At 41.7% G+C, this 25,653-nt stretch overlaps 1 protein-coding gene across 1 annotated transcript in view; it reads right to left on the bottom strand.

The window, feature by feature from the left end:
- Window positions 1-4,351: 4,351 nt before the first annotated feature.
- Window positions 4,352-25,653, bottom strand: part of LOC126198685 (FAM172 family protein homolog CG10038) — a 266,737-nt gene continuing 245,435 nt past the window's right edge. Inside the window, exons 7-8 of the mRNA XM_049935180.1 lie at window positions 17,031-17,115; window positions 4,352-4,721 (exon numbers count right to left, since the gene is read on the bottom strand). Of these exons, the coding sequence (XP_049791137.1) occupies window positions 4,621-4,721; window positions 17,031-17,115 (186 nt within the window). The 3' untranslated portion in view covers window positions 4,352-4,620. The remainder of the gene's footprint in view (window positions 4,722-17,030; window positions 17,116-25,653) is intronic.

The raw sequence follows: 25,653 nt of genomic DNA, 5'->3' as shown, positions 1-25,653 counted from the left end.
AAAAGCTTGCATTGCACTAATGTCAGAAGTCAAGGAGCACCTTGTTTCAAGAGTTCAAAAATCACCATGCTTTGGTTTGCACTGTGATGAACTTGATGTGTCGGCAGCTGGGCCAACACCTTATAAATAGAGGTGGCTTAAGGGCACGCTAGACTAACGCAGACGGGCGTGAAGTACTGGAACAGGATACGTAATTAATGCTATGAAGAAAAGAACGGAGCTTCTCATATACTTATCTTTAATGTCTTCTTGTACATCTCTATGGTGAACACAAGTGAGACTCTAATTACAATCACTGTAAGGCTAATGGCGCCTTGCTAGTTCGTAGCCATTAACTTAGCTGAAGGCTAATCTGTCTCTCGGCTAATGAGAGAGAAAGGCTTCGTACGTCTATTCGCTAGCACTGTCGTCCGTACAACTGGGCTGAGTTCGAGTCAGTCTCTCGAGACCTGCCTTGTGGTGGTGCTAGGTTTGCTATCACACAGTGGCGACACGCGGGTCCGACATGTACTACAGGACCGCGGCCAATTTAAGCTACCACCTAGCACGTGTGGTGTCTGGCTGTGACACCACAGAACTGACTGACATTTCTAATTGTTGTCAGCTACTCATGTTTGTCCACTTTTTTGACCATGACACCATAATCAAAGAGAAATTATTCATTTTGTGGGAACTAGAAATGACTTCAAAAGGTATGGATGTCATGGAAATACTAACAGAATATTTTCAGGAACATAACATTATGTGCGAAGAACTTATTGGTTTCTATATGGGTGGCACTCCAGCTATATTAGGATCATGCTCTGGTCTATGACATTAATAAAATAGATTCCTTCAGCATTAACAATGCATTGTCACACAATTTGCTTTCACCTTTCATTCATTTGACAACCCATCTGGAAGCATTCTGTTTTATAAATGACAAACCATGTTGACTTTTTTTAATGATTTACACTTTGTTCTGAAAATGTCAAAGACACATGTATGTTAACGTATATGCAAAGGTATGTAAAAGTTTTTGAAAAATTTCCATCATCCCAAAAAATGGTTGTATCTTGTGCAAAGTAACGATAACCTATTTTCTTTTAATACAGTGTAATGCCAATCTGAAGATGACAGCATGATTCTGTCAAAACTAGCAATTTGAATGAATGTCTTAAAATCAAGTGATCTTGGCTTTCAATTATATAATAGTTAGCTGTACATAATGACCAGTCCTAAGGCATTGACTGCACACACACTTGGACAGTGCTGCGAAACGGCATCAAGACGTCACTGATCTATGCGCCAATGGGAAGAAAGGGCAGTGTCTCACCTGCAGGAAGACAGAGCTCAGTAATCCCAGTCAACGCCGATTTAACCAGCCACGCATCACTGATTGTCCCCAGTTCTGTTGCAGACTTCAAGAGCATCAGTACTGAGAATAGGAAGACGATACTTAGCCTGTGTTCTGCGAATGGTAATAGCGAGTAAAGAAACTGCATATAGGCAGCACAGGAAGCAATTTAAGTTCTATTTCTTTTTAGAAATAAATTGTTCTAATAATTTGGAAGTGTTATTTACAAATCATTTTCGATTCCTGCCACAGGCCATTGCAACTACTCTTCTTCCTTGTTTGTGTGATGCAACTGTGTTCTCGTGTTAGGAAGGGAAAAAATCATCTCCTCACTCTCACAGTGCCTGTCCAAATTCTGGAAAAAGAAAAGAGAATGAGAAAATTCACGTGCATGTATAGAATTTACCATTTAAAGCACAATGAACTGTTAAACTAAACAAAACTCAACACACAGCTACCACATCTTACACCTCTTAGCCTAAGTATTAATAAGATGAGACGTTCCTCAATACTGCTTTCTAAAATATTTTAGGCAGTCTTATTTACAGAATTCAAATAAAGTAATGACATTTCTTCACAAACATAATTTTATTACGACATAATATTATGTGCATTTTGGATAAATTATTGCACACCATATTGTGAAAGAACATTGTTATAAAAACTGACTATACTAGGTTTGGGGAAACATGAATACTCAAAGTCACTAACTGAGGCAGTACCTTGCCTACAAATTTTTACTATTTGCAATGGTTTTTATGTTGACGTAACTTGTGTCAGACCATAGAAAATGCTGTGGTCAACATAAATTATTTTTGTTTCTCATGGTTTCCATAAACACCTAATGGTGAATGCTGGGATGGTACCTTTAGTCAGGCCATAACCAGTATCACCCTTCATCCTTACCCCATCTGAACTTGTGCTCCATCTCTACTGATATCAACGGGAAATTAAACCCTAATTTTCATTCCTTGTTTCTAGTTTCTCATTGTCTTGCACTGAAGAGAGATATTTCTGTTGTTGAAAACCTCAGCATATTTTGCTAAAGACAATCATTTGCTGTGCTCTAGTTTAGCGCTGACAATTACAGCACTTCACTCCTTTGTAATTTCCATGTGAAAAGCACTCAGAAAGCTCAAATTAAATGAAATTAAGCAAACAGAGATTATGTAAATGTATGCTGAAGATTAAAAATTCACAACCAACTGTCATGTCTTCAGCCGTATCTCAGAATGCGACATTCTTCTGGGCCTGTATATGCATGGAAACATTGTGTATAAGAGTGCCCTAAGATAATTGAATCTTTTTCTCTGGCAAGATGGATCCCAACAGTACCAATACATCACGGATTTCATGAAGACTGAGATTTCATTCAGTGAGAGATTCAAAATGTGGGAAGGTTTAAAGAGGAGCTGCACGGTTTGTGAAATATTCAATTACAAATAGTTGATGTGACAGTAAGCAGATATATGCAACAAGCTACTGACACATGTATTACATGAAGGTTTCAGCTATTAAATCCTAAGAACCTCAATCCAAAAAAGGGCTTTACATCACATTAATCCTCACACATTAATATTGCTCTGTGACTAAAGAGCTGAAATTAAGGTATCTGGTGCAGACATATAAATTTCTCCTTAGTTTTGCCATATTTTCACCAAATTGTTAATTATGAAAGATTTTACTGATATAATAGCTGAAAATGGTACTTCACAAATCAGACATATACATCATGTAATTATAGTGCAATTCCAGACACACCTGTATATGCTTTGTACTTGCTTGGAAGTATGAATTTATACCTTGTCTGCTTCATCATAAAGAAATGTTGTAAAATAAAGTAAACTCTACTAGCTGCATCTGAATGGCAACTGTAAAAAGACAGAGAGCATCCTTTGAGGGGAATTGTGTGGTGACCTTCCCTCTGTCAACAAGAAGAGAAACAAAGGTGTCGTCTCCTTACACATCCATCGGGTCACGATTGAATCAATGTTTCCTGCAGAGACCATAACAGCCAGTGATTGCAGTGTTTAACTTCCTGCCCTCAAGTCCACAATGAAATGACTTCCACCTATCAGTGTCAGTAATTGACAATGAGGCATTCAGTTTCATACCATCATTCAGTGTCACTCTGAAGTTTTCCATCCCAATGGTTTAGCCTGTAGAGCTTTCTGGTGTCACGTCCCCAGTACAGATGACATCAGCTACAAACCATTTATGGACTTCCAGGTGCAGTTATAGACTCACTGTTGTGACAAGCAGGCATTAATGTACTACCGTCGAGTCAGTGTAAGTTTATCCTTGGAGTTGCAGTGGGCTGGATGCAGCAACTTAACACTACTACATCAGCCAATCATTTTACGTGATTTTATAAACATCTCTATGACAATGCCTTCACTCTTGGCTGTTGGGATTTTCTAATGTTGACTCAACTAGAACTTCATTCTGTAATGAATAAGTTTCACACCTTCACTCCTCAGAAATTGAACAACAGAACACTGTTCATCCACCAAGCATGTTGCTATTTTTACTCTGTTGTAGTGCCAGCATTGGATGCTGCAATCAAGTGAAAACCAGCACACTGTTTGGCACTGTAAAAACAGAAGCAAAATAACTAACAAACAGATATACAAATGTTTTAAATCACAAAATGATACTTGAGTACTAATGTCATAACTGTTTTCTTACAGTCAACACTCATGGGCTGACCAGTTATTACTTTCAACATATACCACTGCCAATGCTGTCAGTAGTAAACCACAAAGATAAATAATGAGCATAACCTCATCACAGGTTCCTTTTAAAAGAGAGAAAATAGGAAATAATTGGGACAGATTGGGAAGAGGGTGGCACGCGCGCGCGCGCGCACACACACACACACACACACACACACACACACACACACACACACACACACACCAATAACAACAACTTTGTTCATTCACTTCACTTTATATAACTTTATTTTTCACATGCGAACATATTATGAAGGCACATATATTTTATAATAGCTTGTCAATTATTATGTAAAAATAAATGAGGTATTATTATTAAGATTATAACACAGTAAAATGTCAATGTATAAAATAGTTTTCCTTTTTTTTTTAATTTTAGCAATAGAATTTAAATGAGGGATTGAACACAAACATGAAAAACTTTGTTCTTTTCACAAAGAGTATGAATATGATTGTAATGTGTTTCTCTATAAAATCACTGAACATATCAGTGAGCACAAAAAAGTTCGTAAGTCTTATAAATGCTTCAGTCAGTGTTCAGTCAGTGTTTTACAGCTCATCTTTTTTCTTGACTGCTCTATACCGTTCTTCTAGGAACTTAAATACTGAGTCAATACTTGATGAAGATGTCATTTCATGCCTGGGATGACCTGAAAAATGTAAAAATAACGGTAGTTAAAAACATTGTTACTTAAACATTTCTGAAGATCATCATGTGTACACCTGAAATAAAGCCAAGGTGTTCTTTAGGCAACATAATTTTATTAGTGACAGAAACTGGCAGATATTTTTAGCTATCTGCATGTTACAGCTAAGATACTTTCATAGATAAGCACAAAAGTTTGGTACGGATGCTGTATGTTTATTCCCAACAATTATGTATTGCATGTAAGAAAAGGGAAATAATACTGCCTATGAAAGGATATTGTAACTCCTTCATATTTCATTTGCCCCGAGTGCCTGAATAGCTACCTCTCTCAAACACCGCTGTAGTTATGCCCTCATCATCAGGAATACACCGAGCTTGCCCGCACTATACACAGTATCACAGGTTAATGCTAGACCTCTCCACAGCCATGGATGAATCATCTTGTTTTTTGCTGAGTGGAATTACTCCTTTCCAGCCAGCTAAAAGCTTCTGTCAGTTAAGCAGTGGATCAAACAATGAACAGTGAAATTAATCTGTTAACATTAAATGAATCTGTAAACATTTAATGAATTGCAGATACACACCATAGCTCATTCAATGCATTTTAAATGATAGGGTTTCATGAATCAAGATTTTCTCTTTGTTGGTTGGTTGGTTGGTTTGTGGGACTGAAGGGACCAGACTACAAGGGCCATCGGTCCCTTTTTCCACGAACTTTAAACACCCACAAAGAATAAAAACAAACAACAGAGATGACAAGGAATGACACAGGACAAGAAAGACACAGACAGAGACCAGACAAAAGGAATTAAAATCACACAGAGTGTGACGATGGTTGGCCGACCATGAAAACAAAAAAGGAAAAGCCAACCCCTAAGAAACACACTAAAAACCACAATCTAAAACCGGAGGCGAGACTCAACATAAAAAAGGACATGAACCCTTAGATTGAGCGATAAAAGCCCCCTGCACGAATAAAACTCAAAAGCTAAGTCTGCCATTGCGGCGTCATCCGATAAAAGTGCAGGGAGAATATCAGGCAGCGCAAATGTCTGCCTGAGCGTAGTTATAAATGGACAGGCCAACAAGATGTGGAGCACTGTCAACACTGATCCACAGCAACAGAGAGGTGGGTCCTCATGGCGCAAGAGATGACCGTCAGCCACGTGTGGCCAATGCGCAGCTGGCAGAGGACAACAGAGTCCTTGCAAGAGACCCGCAAGCAGGAGCGCCACGCACCAGTAGTCTCCTCGATGGCCCGAAGTTTGTTGGGTGAAGGCAGGGTGAGTCATTCATCACCCCCAGGTACCAAGTACCTTCTGCCGCAAAACCAACCTGAGATCACTCGCCATAGGGCTAATCGCCAAAGCTGGTGCACCGATAGCCTGTTTGGCCAGTGTGACAACACGTTCATTACCTGGGATGCCGGTATGACCCGAGGTCCACAGAAAAACGACGGAGCGGCCACAATGGGCAAGAGTATGGTTGGCTCCTGGGTAGCCATCACCAGACGAGAGCAAGGAAAACACTGGTCAATAGCTTGTAAACCCCTCAGGGAGTCACTACAGGTAACGAGGGACTCACCTGAGCAGTAGTGGATATGCTCTAGGGCGCGAGAGATGGCGACCAGCTCTGCAGTGAAAACACTGCAGCCAGCTGGCAATGAGCATTGTTCATAATGATCCCCCAGAGTAAAAACATAACCAACTCGACCAGCAATCATCAAACTGTTGGTACAGACCATGTCGGAGCCTTAAAACATGACAAGTATTGAAAAAAAGTGGCGGCAGAGAGCCTCATGAGGGACTGAGTCCTTTGGGCCCTGTGCCAGATCAAGCCGAAGGCATGGACGGGGCACACACCACAGGGGTATATGTAGAGGGGCCCGGAAAAGAGGCGGAAGAGGGAATACCTCAAGCCCAGAGAGAAGAGCCTGGACGCGAACCGCGATCATACACCCTGACAGGGGCCGCCATTCTGGAAGATAGATGACCGAGTTGGGGAACAGCAGACAGTAATTGGGATGCTTGAGCAAGCTTCAAACATGTGCAGCATAAGCGCCGGATCTGCAATGGAGGGACACCAGCCTCCACAAGTATGCTGTTGACAGGGCTTATCCGGAAAGCTCCAGTGGCGAATTGAATACCACTGTGAAGGATGGGGTCAAGCAACTGCAACGCGGAAGGTGATGCCGAACCATAAGCCAGGGTCCCATAATCTAGACGGGAATGAATTAATAGCTGATACAGTCGTAGGAGGATAGACCGATCAGCACGCCAGCTGGTGTGACTCAAGCAACGAAGAGTGTTAAGATGCAACCAGCATGCTTGTTTAAGCTGCTGAATATGAGGCAGACAAGTCAACCGGGTATCAAAAACCAATCCCAAAAACCAATGTGTCTTCACCACGGCAAGAGGTTCGCCATCAAGATAAAGCCGTTGTCAGGGTGAACACTGCGACACCGACAGAAATGCATAATGCAGGTCTTGGCAGCTGGAAACTGAAAGCCAAGCGCAGTGCCAGTGGAGCTATAGTATAGGCAGAAGTTGTCAGCATACAAGGAAGCTGAGACAGACGTTCCCACCGCTGCAGCGAGCTCATTACTTGCAACTAAAAAGAGGCAGACACTCAAGACAGATCCTCGTGGGACCCCATTCTCCTGAACTTGGGAGGAACTATAAGACGCCGCTACTTGCACGTGGAAGGAACGAAGCGACAGAATTTTTTTTTTGAAAATCGGGAGATGGCCCTGAAGACCGGCCCATTAAGTGTGGCGAGGATGTGATGTCGCCATGTTGTATCTTACGCCTTCTGAATATAAGATGGGTACCAGATGCCGACGGCAGGCAACGGCCGTATGGGTGGCAGACTCTAGGCAGACCAGATTGTCGGTGGCAGAGCGGTGCTTACGAAACCCAACTTGAGACGGAGCCAGAAGGCCCCGAGACTCAAGTATCCAACTCAACCTCCGGCTCACCATGTGTTTGAGCAACTTGCAAAGAACATTGGTGAGGCTAATGGGGCGGTAGCTGTCCATCTCCAGTGGATTCTTGCCAGGTTTCAACACAGGGATTATGATGCTTTCCCGCCACTGAGATGGGAACTCACCTCGACCTAGATACGGTTGAAAAGGTTGAGGAGGCGTCGCTAGCAGTCCACTGAGGGGTGTGTGAGCATTTAACAGTGGATACGATCTGGCCCAGGAGCTGTATCTGGGCAAGCAGCTCGGGCACTTTGGAATTCCCACTCACTGAACAGAGTATTGTATGATTCAGAGTGGTGCATGTGAAATGAAAGGCTCCAACATTCCAATCATTCTTTCAATGAGCAGAAGGCCACCAGGTAATTCGCAGAAGCGGAACTCTGAGCAAAATGCTCTGCTAAGCAGTTTGTAATTGTGTCTGAGTCAGTACAAACTGCTCCATTCAGTGAAAGCGCAGGTACACTCATGGGGGTCCGATAGCCATAGAGTCGCCTAATCTTGGCCCAAACCTGCGATGGAGAGGTACGGAGGTCAATGGTGAAGACATACCTTTCCCAGCACTCCTGCTTGCATTGGCAAATGAGGCGGCGGGCTCGTGCATGGAGCTGTTTGAAGGTGATGAGGTGTTCCTATGAGGGATGCCGCTTATGACGCTGGAGGACCAGCCTGTGATCTATAATCGCCTCAGCGATCTGGAGCGACCACCAAGGCACAGTCCTCTGCCGAGGGGACCCAGAACAACAGGGAATTGCAGATTCTGTGGCAGTAACGATGCCGGTTGTGACCAAGTGAACCACCGCGTCAATGGCTTCATTGGATAGAGGCTCAACAGTGGCAATGGAGGTGAACAAGTCCCACTCAGCCTTATTCATAGCCCATCTGCAGGGGCGCCTTGAAGAGTGATGTTGTGGCAGGGACAAAAAGATTGGAAAGTGGTCACTACCGCGCAAGTTGTCATGCACACTCCATTGGACAGATGGTAATAGGCTAGGGCTGCAGATCGAAAGGTCAACAGCTGAGTATGTGTCATGCACCACACTGAAATGTGTGTAGGCACTATTATTTAAAAGAGAAACGTCGAGCTGTGCCAACACTTGCTCAACCATGCAGCCTTGGCCTGTTGCCACTGATTCACCCCACAGAGGGTTATGGGCATTGAAGTTGCCCAGTAACAAAAAAGGTGGCAGCAATTGGGCTGTCAGAGCAGCCAGGACATGCTGCGGGACATCACCATCCGTGGAAGATAGAGACTGCAGACAATAACTGCCCGAGGCGTCCACACCCGAACAGCGACAGCCTCTAAAGGTGTCTGAAGAGGGACACACTCGCTGTAAAGAGAGTTAAGGACGTAGATGCAGACACCACCAGATAGCCTCTCACAAGCTGCCCAGTTCTTATAAAACCCCGATAGCTATGGAGGGCTGGGGTTCACTTCGCTGGAAACCAAGTTTCCTGAAGAGCAATGCAGAGGACAGGGTGAAGGCTGAGAAGTTGTCGGAGCTCAGGAAGATGGTGGAAAAAACCGCTGCAGCTCCACTGGAGGATGACACTGTCCATGGCCAAGAAAGGCGTGAAGGGACTGAGGAGGCAGATTATGCCACTGGGTCACCCGCAGCCACCAACTGAGTACCTACGGGAGTGACATCCATTGTGTCTGAGGGACTGGCGAGACCTAGGTCCTCAGTGGACGCCAGAATCTCCACCTCATCCTCAGACGCAGAGCTTGTAGGTTGTGGCGGAGTAGGTGCCATCACAATTTCCTTGGTCTTAGGGGTCTTCGATTGTGATTTCTTGCATTGTTTCTTTGGTTGCTCTAGCTGGGAGGGCTCCTTTGATTCAGTCTCGAGGACTGAAGAGGACCGTGCAGCCCTACAACCAGCGACCTGTGGCTTCTTCAGCCACTGGTGGGTGTCTACCATGCTGCTGGTAAAAACCTGGGAAGGGAGTGATCCAAGGGATGCCTTCCTAGCGAGAGAAGCCGAAGAAGACTTCTCCGGCTTAGAAGTGGGGACTGGTGTCCCCAATGGTTGGAGGGGGGGTGGAGGGGGGAGTGCTGCTCCCGAGGTAGGTGGTGTGGGATGTATTACATTAGATGTATTACATTATTTTCCTTTCCTTCTGTGGAATCCTACTGTCCGTCAAGCAAGGGGGATGCTGCTCTCCGCAGTTAACACAGATGATGGGAGGTAGGGCACATGGAGTATTGGATGGGGCAGTCGAACCACAATCTCGACATATGAGGCTGGAAGCACAGCACGAAGACATATGACAGAACTTCCAACACTTTAAGCACCACATCGGGGGAGGTATATATGGCTCAGCATCACAGCGGTAGGCTATCACCTTCACCTTCTCAGGTAATGTGTCACCCTCGAAGGCCAAGATGAAGGCACCGGTGGCAACCCGATTATTCCTTGGATCCTGGTGGACGTGCCGGACGAAATGGACACCACGCCGCTCGAAGCTGGCTCGTCATTGGACTGTAAAAGAAGGTTCTTTTGGAAGATAATGCCCTGAACCATATTTAAGCTTTTATGGGGCATGATAGTAACAGAAACATCCACCAGTTTCTTACAAGCAAGTAATGCTCGTGACTGGGCAGAGGATGCTGTTTTTATCAAGACTGACCTCATTTTTGACAAGCCCTCCACCTTCCCAAACTTGCCCTCTAAATGCTCTACAAAGCACTGAGGCTTCATGGACACAAAGGATTCCCCATCAGCTCTCATACAGGCTAGATACTGGGGTGAATACGTCTCGCTGTAATTCACAGCCTTTCGTTCCTCCCATGGTGTGGCCAGGGAGGGGAACAATTTGGGGTCATACATGGTTGCATTAAAGTGAGCCTTCGAACACTTAGAGACTTCTGGTGGTTGGCCACCAGCAAGAGAAAATGTGCCACACTTCATTGCATGTCACCTGCCCTGATGCCACCCCCTCCCATGGACACCACCCAGCAACAGCAAGGGCCACCTGGCAGGATGGCCATTGCTGGGAGTCCCGATGCTCCAGGGAGACAGGCATCCACTCCTTGGCATACATGGGGAGTTAAGGGCACAGGCATCAGCAGAGCAATCCCTGTGTTGTCAGGGGGCTACAACCAACAGGGTATATGGCGGCCCAACCACAACGGACTGGCCACCGTGATGGATATCAGGTGACATGTAGTCCATGGTTGTAGTCGGCGAAGAAAGCGACACAGTATAGTGGATGGCGGAAACTGCACCCAGGCACACAGGAATGTATCAGCGCCCAAGAACTGTAGAGTGAGCAGGAGTGCAGTGTAATGACGTGAAAGTGGGCTAAAGATCTAATGCACAATGGACACAATGCACCTTGTAGGGCGCCCTTCCCCAACTGGCTCGCTCTTCGGAAGAATTTTGAAATATGGAGGTCAAACCCGACAGGGGACCATCACATAAAGGCCAAAACGTGAGAGACTCCTTTTAGTCACCTCTTATGACAGGCAGGAATACCGCGGGCCTATTCTCACCCCCAGACCCGCAGGGGGACAAGATTTTCTCTATGAGTTTTATTGTTCCATGTTTTATTTTCACTATTAACCAATAAAATTATGAAACAGCTAGTGTGAGAACTAGTTTTAGACATAGGATGGATGGTGTTATCATCAAGACAAATGATTAAGGTGTCAGTCTGTGAATGCATAAGGTATCAGTACAGTGTGTCAGTTGCAATACAGAATGAAATGTTAGTACAGATTAAGGCAAATCCTGAAACCATTACACAAAATTGGTGAAGGAAAATTGAATTTTCCACTAATACCAGTACAGCAAGTCTAAACCTAAAATGACCTTTAACCATATCACATACCAAAAGTGCAAAATCTCACAGGGATCATAAAGCACGTATCTTCTGACACCTGGGGTGTAATTTTATTCATTTTATAATGTGACTGTGTGTTCATCAGCATAACTACTCAGCACATATAAGAATATGCAAAAGAATGTTTTCTTAACATGATGGTGCAATAAAATGTTCTTGGGGTCCCTAATGTATCAATTCACTGTGTGTCTGCAACATTTCAGAGGGTACATATTCATCTACATCTACATTTATACTCCGCAAGCTACCCAACGGTGTGTGGCGGAGGGCACTTTACGTGCCATTGCCATTACCTCCCTTTTCTGTTCCAGTCGTGAATGGTTCGCGGGAAGAACGACTGTCTGAAAGCCTCCGTGCACACTCAAATCTCTCTAATTTTACATTCGTGATCTCCTCGGGAGGTATAAGTAGGGGGAAGCAATATATTCGATACCTCATCCAGAAACGCACCCTCTCGAAACCTGGCAAGCAAGCTACACCGCGATACAGAGCGCCTCTCTTGCAGAGTCTGCCACTTGAGTTTGCTAAACATCTCCGTAACGCTATCACGGTTACCAAATAACCCTGTGATGAAACGCACCGCTCTTCTTTGGATCTTCTCTATCTCCTCCGTCAACCCGATCTGGTACGGATCCCACACTGTTGAGCAATACTCAAGTATAGGTCGAACGAGTGTTTCGTAAACCACCTCCTTTATTGATGAACTACATTTTCTAAGGACTCTCCCAATGAATCTCAACCTGGCACCCGCCTTACCAACAATTAACTTTATATGATTATTCCACTTCAAATCGTTCCGCACGCATACTCCCAGATATTTTACAGAAGTAACTGCTACCAGTGTTTGTTCCGCTATCATATAATCATACAATAAAGGATCCTTCTTTCTATGTATTCGCAATACATTACATTTGTCTATGTTAAGGGTCAGTTGCCACTCCCTGCACCAAGTGCCTATCCGCTGCAGATCTTCCTGCATTTCGCTACAATTTTCTAATGCTGCAACTTCTCTGTATACTACAGCATCATCCGCGAAAAGCCACATGGAATTTCCGACACTATCTACTAGGTCATTTATATATATTGTGAAAAGCAATGGTCCCATAACACTCCCCTGTGGCACGCCAGAGGTTACTTTGACGTCTGTAGGCATCTCTCCACTGATAACAACATGCTGTGTTCTGTTTGCTAAAAATTCTTCAATCCAGCCACACAGCTGGTCTGATATTCCGTAGGCTCTTAATTTGTTTATCAGGCGACAGTGCGGAACTGTATCGAACGCCTTCCGGAAGTCAAGGAAAATAGCATCTACCTGGGAGCCTGTATCTAATATTTTCTGGGTCTCATGAACAAATAAAGCGAGTTGAGTCTCACACGATCGCTGTTTCCGGAATCCATGTTGATTCCTACAGAGTAGATTCTGGGTTTCCAAAAACGACATGATACTCGAGCAAAAAACATGTTCTAAAATTCTACTACAGATCGATGTCATATATATAGGTCTATAGTTTTGCGCATCTGCTCGACGACCCTTCTTGAAGACTGGGACTACCTGTGCTCTTTTCCAATCATTTGGAACCTTCTGTTCCTCTAGAGACTTGCGGTACACAGCTGTCAGAAGGGGGGCAAGTTCTTTCGCGTACTCTGTGTAGAAACGAATTCGTATCCCGTCAGGTCCAGTGGACTTTCCTCTGTTGAGTGATTCCAGTTGCTTTCCTATTCCTTGGACACTTCTAAGGAGCCATCTACTCAAGGATGATGTAAGTTTAGATGAAGGTGATGACATACAGACTACGAAGTCAAAAAATATACACTGGTAAGATGATAAAGGATGGAGTGAAAATTAAAAATGGGCTAATAGCTAGAGAAATGAGAAGTGGGGTTGATAGTGAAATTGAAAACAGAAAAGGAAACAGTAACAACAGGTGGGGGAGAGAGAATAACTGAAAAGAGGATATAAAGAAGATTAAAAATGAAGAAAAGAAAGACATCCAACAATTTAGTAAATCACGAAATTCTACCTAAAGGAAAAAATTCTACCGATGGGGAAAATTTTGGAGGGTAACAGGATTCTCAAGTGATGTGAAGTTCAGGAGGGCAGCAGAATGTGAGTATATATTGGAGAGCAGGCATGTATCTCCTGAGTTCAGTGCCAAATGCAGGGATCTGAAGCCCTCTGTGACGTAGCACCAAGTGGATCCATCTCCACCTGGGGTCTGAGTGAACTGGATAGTGTGACTGTGGCCTCTCGTCTTAAGTCTGGTGGTGTTCTATCAAGTGCATGATCTGTCTTGTATAGTATTCCCCACACTTGCATGGTATTTTCTAAATATAAGTTCTCAGCTGACTTTACCTCTCAACATCTCATGAATTGGCATATTTTAGTTGGAAGCTTGTAGACTGATTTGATGTTATTTCTCTTCAGGGTCTGTCTTAGCTTCTTTATCACTGAACTATACAGTGACCAAAATGCAAACTTTTTTATTCTTCTTCTTGGCAGTGTTCTGCTTGCAGATTCCTCCCTACATTTTTGACAATATTTGTTTGCTGTAGTAACCATTCTCATGGAACATATTTTGTAGATAGTTCTGTTCTTGTGGGAAGTTAGCATCAAAGATGCCTTCTGCTCAATGAACTACAGTCCATATAACAGAGCATTTTTGGACCCGGTGGGCGGTGGATGAACATGTGCAGATAGATACATATCCATGTGAGTTTGTTTTCTGCATACCCTACGGCTGATACACTAATTGGGAATTCAAAAGATGAGGACCTCTAGGAAGAATACAGTCTTCTGCAACCTCCGTTGCACACCTTATGTGGTTATGGAAGATATAAAAGCATTCCAAGAACTCTTCCACTGTTTCACTCATTCAGCCATACAACAAATGTTTCATCCCCCCCTCCCCCCGGGAGCAGTGTCCATCTGGGCCAGCAACTATCATAAAAAAAAGAGACAGGGTGTGTGTGAATAGACTAATCTCTGTGCTATCAAATGTCTGGGTGAGTGGACTAATCAATCCTATTGGTAGATGAACATGCTGTGGACATTGGACATAAAACTGAATGCAAGACCACCAGTATCACCATAATGGGGTACTGGTAATTTTAAAAAGCTATAGATATCAAAATATCTGACAACACCACTAACAAATACAGAGATCTGCAGCTGAGAACAGCACAGAAGCTAGCCATCACAAGATTAATGAACGTGTGGCTGACACATTGCCTTATAGGCACTGCATCAAGTACCAGTGATGTCACAGCCAGTATGACAGCTATATAAGGATAATGGCAGCAACCACATGACAGTCAGTTACAACGTGACAATGGCTGAGGAGCCCTCAGCCAACAGTTTGTGGACGTGTAACTACTTCACATGTCTGGAAGTCTGAGAACATTTTATTCAGCCATATCCCCGTGGGATCATGTATTCATACATTACTTATCATTCCTCCTCATTCTGTGTGTTCAATGTCACAAAATCATGCATGACAATCCCTTAACAAACATCAGGAAAAATATTTTGAAGTTTTTAGATAACATACTCTCAATAATGGATGAATCAAGTTTACTTACAACCCGTCTTAGGCATTTTCCCTAGACCAGGAAGTGCAGAAGAAGAAGAAGACTGAAATGAAGAAGAGAAGAAGAAGAAGAAGAAGAAGAAGTAATGATATCACTCCACAAAGACAACTGTGTTAGCCACAGCAGATTACATTACTGTATAGTTATGCTCCAGTTTAATGTATTGTTCACTGTTCCATCAAAGGGCAAGCACACAATGCAGAATGCCCTGACATAATAATTTATAGTATATGACAACTGGAGGTTGTGAGTTAACAGTATGTGTTCAAGGTTACGACAAAGCTCAAAGGGAATACAATATACAGCTATATATCACTGTCCAATATTTTCTACTTGAAATATAAAGGTTGGGAAGTTAACCCATGCTGGAATATACACCAACTGAGAACTCTTCATTTTATCAATACACAACTGACAAAGCTTGATTTCAGAACAGAAATATCTTTACTCACACGACAGTGTACATACTGCACATTGCACATTTGTATCTGATCCCACAAGACCTCATAATTTCACAATGGAGTACAAAACAGAATGTAGTTTGTTCTGTGGAACAAAATAATTAAGTGTTAAAGATGTGGGTTTCATATATTGCATGTCAAATTTTTTTATGGTAATGAAGACGCAATTATTTATTTCATGAAGGGCAAAGAGCATAAGGTAGGCAACCAATGCCTGGCACCTACATTTCATGTCCTGAACGATTTACGCGGAGCTTTACACCTGACTTCACACCTTGCACTTGATAGCTAATATAAGGAAAGATGTGTATATAGAAGAAATCGGAATTGTATGTTCAAAGAGGTTTTGGGTTTGCCATTGGGCATCATTTGCTATACACCTTGATATTTTAACTGGGCACCTGCCAGTCATTCTCAGGTGAACCATCAAAGACTGATCGACTTTCCCCACCTACAGTTTATTAACACTCTCCCATCTGTGTGTTCAATGCATACATTAAGATTGTGGTGACAGAATGATCCCCCTACTTGGTGCTGTTGCTGATGGAACTGTGGAACTCTCTTGTCCTTATAGTTGCTGCTCACCATGGGCATTGGTATATTTTTTCCTCTTCATTCAGAGCAAATAACATAGAAATGGTGGAGTTTCACATATTATGCAACTGGTATCTAGTATTACAGTTCATCTAATTTTCTGTTGTGCGCATTTCCACGGATTTTTTGTTGATTAAATCCCAAAAATTTATTTCTGTGGCCAAAATTCATCATGCTTCACTGAAAGTCCAGTGGAGATACTATAACTTTAGGATTCACAATGGAAATTGCATTATAAGGGATGGTATTGAAGTATCAAAGCCCATGACTTCCAAATGAAGCTGCGACGGAATGTTTCATTAAAACCAAATATTAATAGCAAAAACTGTGTTACTTTCAACCATAAAACCATTATCTTTAACATATAATCTGTGTAAAACTCATATATCCATTCCTCGGAAATGTCCTTTCGCTACACTGTTGGTATAACACTGCAGTAGTGGTCAAATTTATACAGAAACTTAGAATAATTAAAAGAGATGGATAAAAGGTATGGAATAACACCTAACAATCTAAATTAATTAAGCAATCCGTGACACACAGTTTAATGGATACAGGTACATAGACACTTAAATTTAACTAAAAGCTACTACAAATTAAAAAAAGTAGACTTTGTAAAAATGAAAATATTAGTGAATCAGTAGCAACAGAAATTTATAACAACTTGCTACAGAAGGAAATTAATACATTCTGGTACGCAGGTAGTATTATAGTTCTTTTTTGTTGGTTGTAAAGTTAATGTCTTTCTATTACTTGAACTATTCTACGCCCAAAATAACAAAGAAGATGGTAAGCTTCAACTTTCTTTGAATGTAGTACATGTCGATGGATACTAACATACCTGCTGATACTCTTTCTATGTCAGGACGATGAAATGGTATTGGGGTGTCAAGTGGATCATCTTCAGCAACCCAATTCCTGGAAACCTATAATATCAAAATGCGTTACAAATAAGTAAGAGCTCTTGTCCATCATATCAAAGTAATGTTTTTATTCTAAATGTCTCCAAACAAAATCAACATCCAACTATGACATTCATCATACTGAAGAGCATTTCGAAAACTTTCTGCAATCTAGAACAGTTTCCACCCTTCTTCTCTCACTACCTACATGTTGACTCATTCATTTATGTAACACTGTTTGGATCACTTTACTTAAAGTTTCTACTTGGACAAGCACCATCAGACTGTTCCGTACCTTTCAAAATTTGATGTGTTGATGATAGCAAGTATTCCGGAGGTAAAATAGTCCCCCATTCGGATCTCCGGGCGGGGACTACTCAAGAGGACGTCGTTATCAGGAGAAAGAAAACTGGCATTCTACGGATCGGAGCGTGGACTGTCAGATCCCTTAATCGGGCAGGTAGGTTAGAAGATTTAAAAAGGGAAATGGATAGGTTAAAGTTAGATATAGTGGGAATTAGTGAAGTTCGGTGGCAGGAGGAACAAGACTTTTGGTCAGGTGATTACAGGGTTATAAATACAAAATCAAATAGGGGTAATGCAGGAGTAGGTTTAATAATGAATAAATAATAGGAGTGCGGGTTAGCTATTACAAACAGCATAGTGAACGCATTATTGTGGCCAAGATAGACACAAAGCCCATGCCTACTACAGTAGTACAAGTTTATATGCCAACTAGCTCTGCAGATGATGAAGAAATTGATGAAATGTATGACGAGATAAAAGAAATTATTCAGGCAGTGAAGGGAGATGAAAATTTAATAGTCATGGGTGACTGGAATTCGAGTGTAGGAAAAGGGAGAGAAGGAAACGTAGTAGGTGAATATGGATTGGGACTAAGAAATGAAAGAGGAAGCTGCCTGGTAGAATTTTGCACAGAGCACAACTTAATCATAGCTAACACTTGGTTTAAGAATCATGATAGAAGGTTGTATACATGGAAGAACCCTGGAGATACTAAAAGGTATCAGATAGATAATATACTGGTAAGACAGAGATTTAGGAACCAGGTTTTAAATTGTAAGACAACTTCAGGGGCAGATGTGGACTCTGACCACAATCTATTGGTTATGACCTGTAGATTAAAACTGAAGAAACTGCAAAAAGGTGGGAATTTAAGGAGATGGGACCTGGATAAACTGAAAGAACCAGAGGTTGTACAGAGTTTCAGGGAGAGCATAAGGGAACAATTGACAGGAATGGGGGAAAGAAATACAGTAGAAGAAGAATGGGTAGCTTTGAGGGATGAAGTAGTGAAGGCAGCAGAGGATCAAGTAGGTAAAAAGACGAGGGCTGGTAGAAATCCTTGGGTAACAGAAGAAATATTGAATTTAATTGATGAAAGGAGAAAATATAGAAATGCAGTAAATGAAGCAGGCAAAAAGGAATACAAACGTCTCAAAAATGAGATCGACAGGAAGTGCAAAATGGCTAAGCAGGGGTGGCTAGAGGACAAATGTAAGAATGTAGAGGCTTGTCTCACGAGGGGTAAGATAGATACTGCCTACAGGAAAATTAAAGAGACCTTTGGAGAGAAGAGAACCACTTGTATGAATATCAAGAGCTCAGATGGCAATGCAGTTCTAAGCAAAGAAGGGAAGGCAGAAAGGTGGAAGGAGTATATAGAGAGTTTATACAAGGGCGATGTACTTGAGGACAATATTATGGAAATGGAAGAGGATGTAGATGAAGATGAAATGGGAGATAAAATACTGCGTGAAGAGTTTGACAGAGCACTGAAAGACCTGAGTCGAAACAAGGCTCCGAGAGTAGACAACATTCCATTAGAACTACTGATTGCCTTGGGAGAGCCAGTCATGACAAAACTCTACCATCTGGTGAGCAAGATGTATGAGACAGGCGAAATACCCACAGACTTCAAGAAGAATATAATAATTCCAATCCCAAAGAAAGCATGTGTTGACAGATGTGAAAATTACCGAACTATCAGTTTAATAAGTCACAGCTGCAAAATACTAATGCGAATTCTTTACAGACGAATGGAAAAACTGGTAGAAGCGGACCTCGAGGAAGATCAGTTTGGATTCCGTAGAAATGTTGGAACACGTGAGGCAATACTAACCTTACGACTTATCTTAGAAGAAAGATTAAGAAAAGGCAAACCTACGTTTCTAGCATTTGTAGACTTAGAGAAAGCTTTTGACAACGTTAACTGGAATACTCTTTTTCAAAGTCTGAAGGTGGCAGGGGTAAAATACAAGGAGCGAAAGGCTATTTACAATTTGTACAGAAAGCAGATGGAAGTTATAAAAGTCGAAGGGCATGACAGGGAAGCAGTGATTGGGAAGGGAGTGAGACAGGGTTGTAGCCTCTCCCCGATGTTATACAATCTGTATATTGAGCATGCAATAAAGGAAACAAAAGAAAAGTTCGGAGTAGGTATTAAAATCCATGGAGAAGAAATAAAAACTTTGAGGTTCGCCGATGACATTGTAATTCTGTCAGAGACAGCAAAGGACTTGGAAGAGCAGTTGAACGGAATGGACAGTGTCTTGAATGGAGGGTATAAGATGAACATCAACAAAAGCAAAACGAGAATAATGGAATGTAGTCGAATTAAGTAGGGAGATGCTGAGTGAATTAGATTAGGAAAAGAGACACTTCGAGTAGTAAAGGAGTTTTGCTATTTGGGGAGCAAAATAACCGATGATGGTCGAAGTAGAGAGGATATAAAATGTAGACTGGCAATGGCAAGGAAAGCGTTTCTGAAGAAGAAAAAATTGTTAACATCGAGTTTAGATTTAAATGTCAGGAAGTCGTTTCTGAAAGTATTTGTATGGAGTGTAGGCATGTATGGAAGTGAAACATGGACGATAAATAGCTTAGACAAGAAGAGAATAGAAGCTTTTGAAATGTGGTGCTACAGAAGAATGCTGACGATTAGATGGGTAGATCACATAACTAATGAGGAGGTATTGAATACAATTGAGGAGAAGAGGAGTTTGTGGCACAACTTGACTAGGAGAAGGGATCGGTTGGTAGGACATGTTTTGAGGCATCAAGGGATCACAAATTTAGCATTGGAGGGCAGCGTGGAGGGCAAAAATCGTAGAGGGAGACCAAGAGATGAATACACTAAGCAGATTCAAAAGGATGTAGGTTGCAGTAGGTACTGGGAGATGAAGAAGCTTGCACAGGATAGAGTAGCATGGAGAGCTGCATCAAACCAGTCTCAGGACTGAAGACCACAACAACAACAACAACGATGATAGCAAGTAATAAACAGACTAAGATATTCAATAATATCTGACAACAGTAGATTGATTATGAAATTTTGCCACACTTTTTAATTAACTATTTAACTGTTAATAATTCTTGCTTATTTTACTCCTTGTTTCTCAAGGTATATGTCAGTTACTGAAAATGTATGCTACAACAGAAAGTTAGATATAAAATAATATTACAGAACAATAAACAATGTAGAGGTTAGTGGCTGTTGCTAATGGCTTTAAATTTATAATTCTTGCTTAATCAAAGTTTATTTTACTCCTTGTTTCTCAAGGTATATGTCAGTTACTGAAAATGTATGCTACAACAGAAAGTTAGATATAAAATAATATTACAGAACAATAAACAATGTAGAGGTTAGTGGCTGTTGCTAATGGCTTTAAATTTATTTTAAAAACTGTAGTATTGACAGTATTCACAAAACGAAAACTACCCAAGAATCTGGTACAACATGTACAAAATACGCATGTTAATCTCTTCAAATAATGAATAATCATTAGCTGTATTGTATGGATTAAGTAAGTGTTGGCAGAATGGGCAATTGAGGAAACTGTCACAAAGTAGTTAGGGAAATAATGTGAGGACAATTTGCACCTTAATCCCACAATTCCCTCTCACAAGAAGTAAGATTTGCTGTATGCTACTTGTTGATGCATAAGCAGGCTCCACTGACAGCTAGCTGGGTTCCCTGTAGCGAGCTCCACATATTTTGTGCGACAGACCCAGTGGTACAAAATTGTTAAGGCTTTCGTAGCCACTTGTTGACAAACTGCCTATTGGCTTCTGTCTCAGGTTCTTCAGCTGACGTTCATCTAATGATTTTACTGACGTTTTGCCAGCACGAGTGGCTGGCATTGTCAAAGCTTTACCCTCCATTTCACCACAAGCAATGGAGGGTGAAGCTTTTACAATGCCAGCCACTCGTGCTGGCGAAACATCAGTAGAATCATTAGATGAACGTTGGCCGAAGAACCCGAGACAGAAGCCAATAGGCAGTTTGTCAGACCCAGTGGTGTTTCCTTTTCATGGTTCCCGAGTGCTACCTGCACAGGCCAATCAGGAGTTCTGTTTGGCACCTGACGTGACAGCCTGCAAGGCCACAAGACCAAGTACCAGTGGGGATGCTGGGTAACCATCGTTAACATCATTCTTGTGAAACACAACTAGCTCTTTATGCTCATGAAGTAATGAGTGCTATCAAAAGGGGATATCAAATTAATTCCATATTTTTAGATTTCCAGAAGGCTTTCGACACCGTTCCTCACAAGCATCTTCTAGCCAAACTGTGTGCCTATGGAGTATCGCCTCAGTTGTGCGACTGGGTTCGTGATTTCCAATCAGAAAGGTCACAATTCGTAGTAATAGAAAGAAAGTCATCGAGTAAAACAGAAGTAATATCCAGCGTTCACCAAGGAAGTGTTATAGGCCTTCTATTGTTGCTGATCTAAATTAACAACATAGGATACAATCGAGTAGCCCGATTAGATTGTTTGCAGATGATGCTGTCCTTTACCATCTTGTAGTCATCAGATGACCAAAACGAATCGCAAAATGATTTAGATAAGATATCTGTACGGTGTGAAAAGTGGCAACTGACCCTGAATAAAGAAAAGTGTGAAGTTATTCACATGAGTGCTAAAAGAAATCAGCTAAATTTCGATTACGCGATAAGTCACACAAATCGGAAGGCCGTACATTCAACTAAATACTTAGGGACTACAATTACAAATAACCTAAATTGGAACGATCACATAGATAATGTTGTGGGTAGATTCATTGGCAGAACACTTAGAACGTGCAACAGGTCTACAAAAGAGACTGCTTACACCACGCTTGCCCATCCTATTCTGGAGTATTGCTGTGCTGTGTGAGCTCCGCATCAGGTGCGACTGAAGGATGATATCGAAAAAGTTCAAAGGATGGCGGCTCGTTTTGTACTATCGCGATATAGAGGAGATAGTGCCCCAGACATGATATATGAATTGGAGTGGCAATCATTAAAACAAAGGCGTTTTTCGTTGCAACGGGATCTTCTCATGAAATTTCAATCACCAGTTTTCTCCTCCGATTGCGAAAACATTCTGTTGGCACCCACCTACACAGGGAGACATGATCATCACGATAAAATAAGAGAAATCAGGGCTCGCACGGAAAAATTTAAGAGCTCGTTTTCCCCGCGCGCCGATCGATAGTGGAACGATAGAGATACAGCTTGAAGGTGATTCACTGAACCCTCTGCCAGGCACTTTACTGTGAATGCAGAGTAATCACGTAGATGTAGATGTAAGCCGTGGGCCACAAGAGAATGTCAAATGCCCACTGGCTGCTCTGCATTTCTCTCATACAATTTTAGATAAACTGTTCGGTAAAAAGGTTCTCATTCAACTAACAGCTTGATTCGTCAGCTTCACCATGACCTGGCTGTTATTTTGTTAATGGTCATAGTTATTGTGGTATGTCAACATTAAGTAAGTTACTGCTCGAAATTTGAATAGTTTGCAATGAGAAACAGGGGTAGTTGTTAGTTTGTGTTTCATGCAATGTTATATCATACATTGCTGCATACGAAAGGCAAGTAACATACTGAATTATTATACAGGTAAGGTATCTATTCTTTTCAGACACGAATGTCTGAAAGGACAGCTTATTCATATAATATGTTTTTCTGATGGCACACCAATCTTTCAGTGCAAATGCACAATAATGTCTGACCTCTTGTGGGAATAAAGTAGGGCTACAAGCGAAGAGGAATGATGGACATGGGACACTACTCTGTTAAAGTATGTGCAGCATATGGAGATGGGGACTTGCTCACATGGCTGAGGCAATTTAGGCGACTTCTCGCTTAAAGCAGGAAATGCGAGTTTGAATCCTGGGCCACCACATATTTTCATCTGTCGCCTTAAGAGTTATTTCAACAAACCATTGCAGCAAAAATTCGGAAATTTCTTTCGTCAAATATACTGAATTATTCCTTAAGCAGGGAAGGAGGTCGGCATCTATCTCCAATCTCAAGAAAATGGATTGTATGTATTACACATGCGGTACCTTCCAAATATCACAGTGCCGTAACAAAGTCGGTACCGTGCATCAATACCACAGAAGCTAACAATGTCTCACTGCATACTACAATGACGAATGGGAGGCGCTGAAGAAGCCACATCCTCTCTCAGCTTCGCAGTGCCACCCCACCGAGATGCCGCTGTAAGGTCGACCAGAACAACACTTATCCCACTTCGTGATCAACGATTACGGCGAAAGTATTGTCTTAGATGGGGCACTAGCATTATTATGTCTTTGCTGCACTTTAACTGTTAATGCTGTCAATCACTTTTCAAGTGAAGCGTCCCGAAAAATTTGTCTGTATCTAGTGATACTTCAACATTCAGAAACAGTTGTAAATACTCAGAACATTGCTGCGGAAATGGATGACGCAAAGTTAAGGAAATCTCCATATCTCTCTTGTAATAAAGTGAACTGATATTTTGGACCGATGACTTCAGCAGTTTGGTCCCTTCGGAATTCGCACACGCAAGTGATATTTTACATGTTCTCATTCTCCTATTGGAGCAGGTATAGAACTCGCAGTTGTACTGACGATTGCGTTTTCATCAGGTAAAATAGCACTCCATTCTGCTCGTGCACATAAATGGTGAAGCAAGAATGAAATATTCACAGCATCCCTCATATCTCATAAATAGTTTAAAGTACCAAAACCGAACTTTCGCAAATAACAGCGTGCAAAGAGTGGAGTATTTTGCCGTATGGCTAAACTGAGAAACATCCTTATCTACCATGGCATGCAAATGGCTACAGGCTATTTGAATCGGTTAATGTTATTTTTGATAGGCTGTTGATAAGCGATGAATCGAGAATACTACTGACTTGTATTGCCCTCAGTTGTTAGTTTAAAAATACACTGTTTCGGAATTACATCGCAATGTCAACTGTGCAAGAATGTAACTACAATGAATCTTTGTAAATATTGCTGTGTTGTGGAGAGAACAGCAAATATTTACAGAGCAACACCAACATTCAGCTATTACTTAAAACTGAAGACAAGGGGGGGGGGGGGGGGGGGGAGGAGGAGGAGGGGGAGCGGAGGAGGAGGAGGAGTTTGGGGAAAGTAAATCGCCAGTTCTGTTGGAATTTTGGCAGAACCCCACAGCCAAGTGTACTTTTCGTAACGAATAGCTGGGACTGAAACTTGACAAAGAATTCTATTTCTGTAACTTGATGATCTGAGAAACATGAAAACAATTCAATTTGCAGAATTCTGTCAACTGCCCATAAAGGTGAAAACACATTATCAATATCTCTGATGAAGTAAACAATATCTGGGGGGATAAAGTAGAGTCCTCCACTCTGTATAAGGATAGTAGCTGACAAATGTTATGCTATGTGCTGTGAATTGTTTTCAAATTTCTCAAATCATTGAGATATAGAAATAAAATCATTTGGCAAGTTTCATACCCAGCCATTCATTATTAAAAATACAATGTGTATAGTATTCAGCCACAACTGCAACAGAAGTGGATTATTTTCCTCAGGCTACTTACTCCCTTCTTTTCTTCCTTCAGAAAAGTGTTGTCAGTGACAAATTTCTCTTGCTGCCATATTAATACTTGTTTCTACGGCCAAAACACAGCAGTTTACAAACATTTACTTCATTAACATTCTGAGGGCAAGACATCACCAGTTTGTGAAAAAGCCTGTTCTCAATGTAAGTGTGTCATTTCTTCATTTATGTCACTGAAAAGCACACAACAACTCTTATTTCATCTCCTTCAATGGCCATTCAAATTATTTTATCGGAAAAATGTGAAATTACTTGCATAATGTAGTAGGTAAGGGAGTTTTACCATATTAACCATACAGTAAAATGCCGTCCTCCTTGACTACTGTCATGTGCCAAAACCTCGGTCGGATATTTCAAACTGTTTATGAGAGGAACAGTTCATTCTGGTTTTATCGTTTGTGTGCACAAGCAATACATACAATTCAATTTTTCGAGATTGAAGAAGAATATATCCTCTTCCAAGTTTTAAAGATAGCAAATTTATGGGGAACTTTACTCTCTGTAAGATGAGCTTTACTGACGTTTGTGTTCGTCTTAGGAAAACATCTCTACCCAGTGCATATTACTTTGCTTTGTATCATAATTTTAATTGCTTAGAAAAGTTTTACTTTTTATCTGTCAGTGCTTCCATTTTCTCTGTTTTGTGCAATTTTGGGAAACACATACGTTGGTTT

This window comes from Schistocerca nitens, chromosome 8, assembly GCF_023898315.1.
Source record: "Schistocerca nitens isolate TAMUIC-IGC-003100 chromosome 8, iqSchNite1.1, whole genome shotgun sequence".
NCBI classification, from domain to species: Eukaryota; Metazoa; Arthropoda; class Insecta; order Orthoptera; family Acrididae; genus Schistocerca; species Schistocerca nitens.
This window is presented reverse-complemented; position numbering and strand designations above follow the sequence as displayed.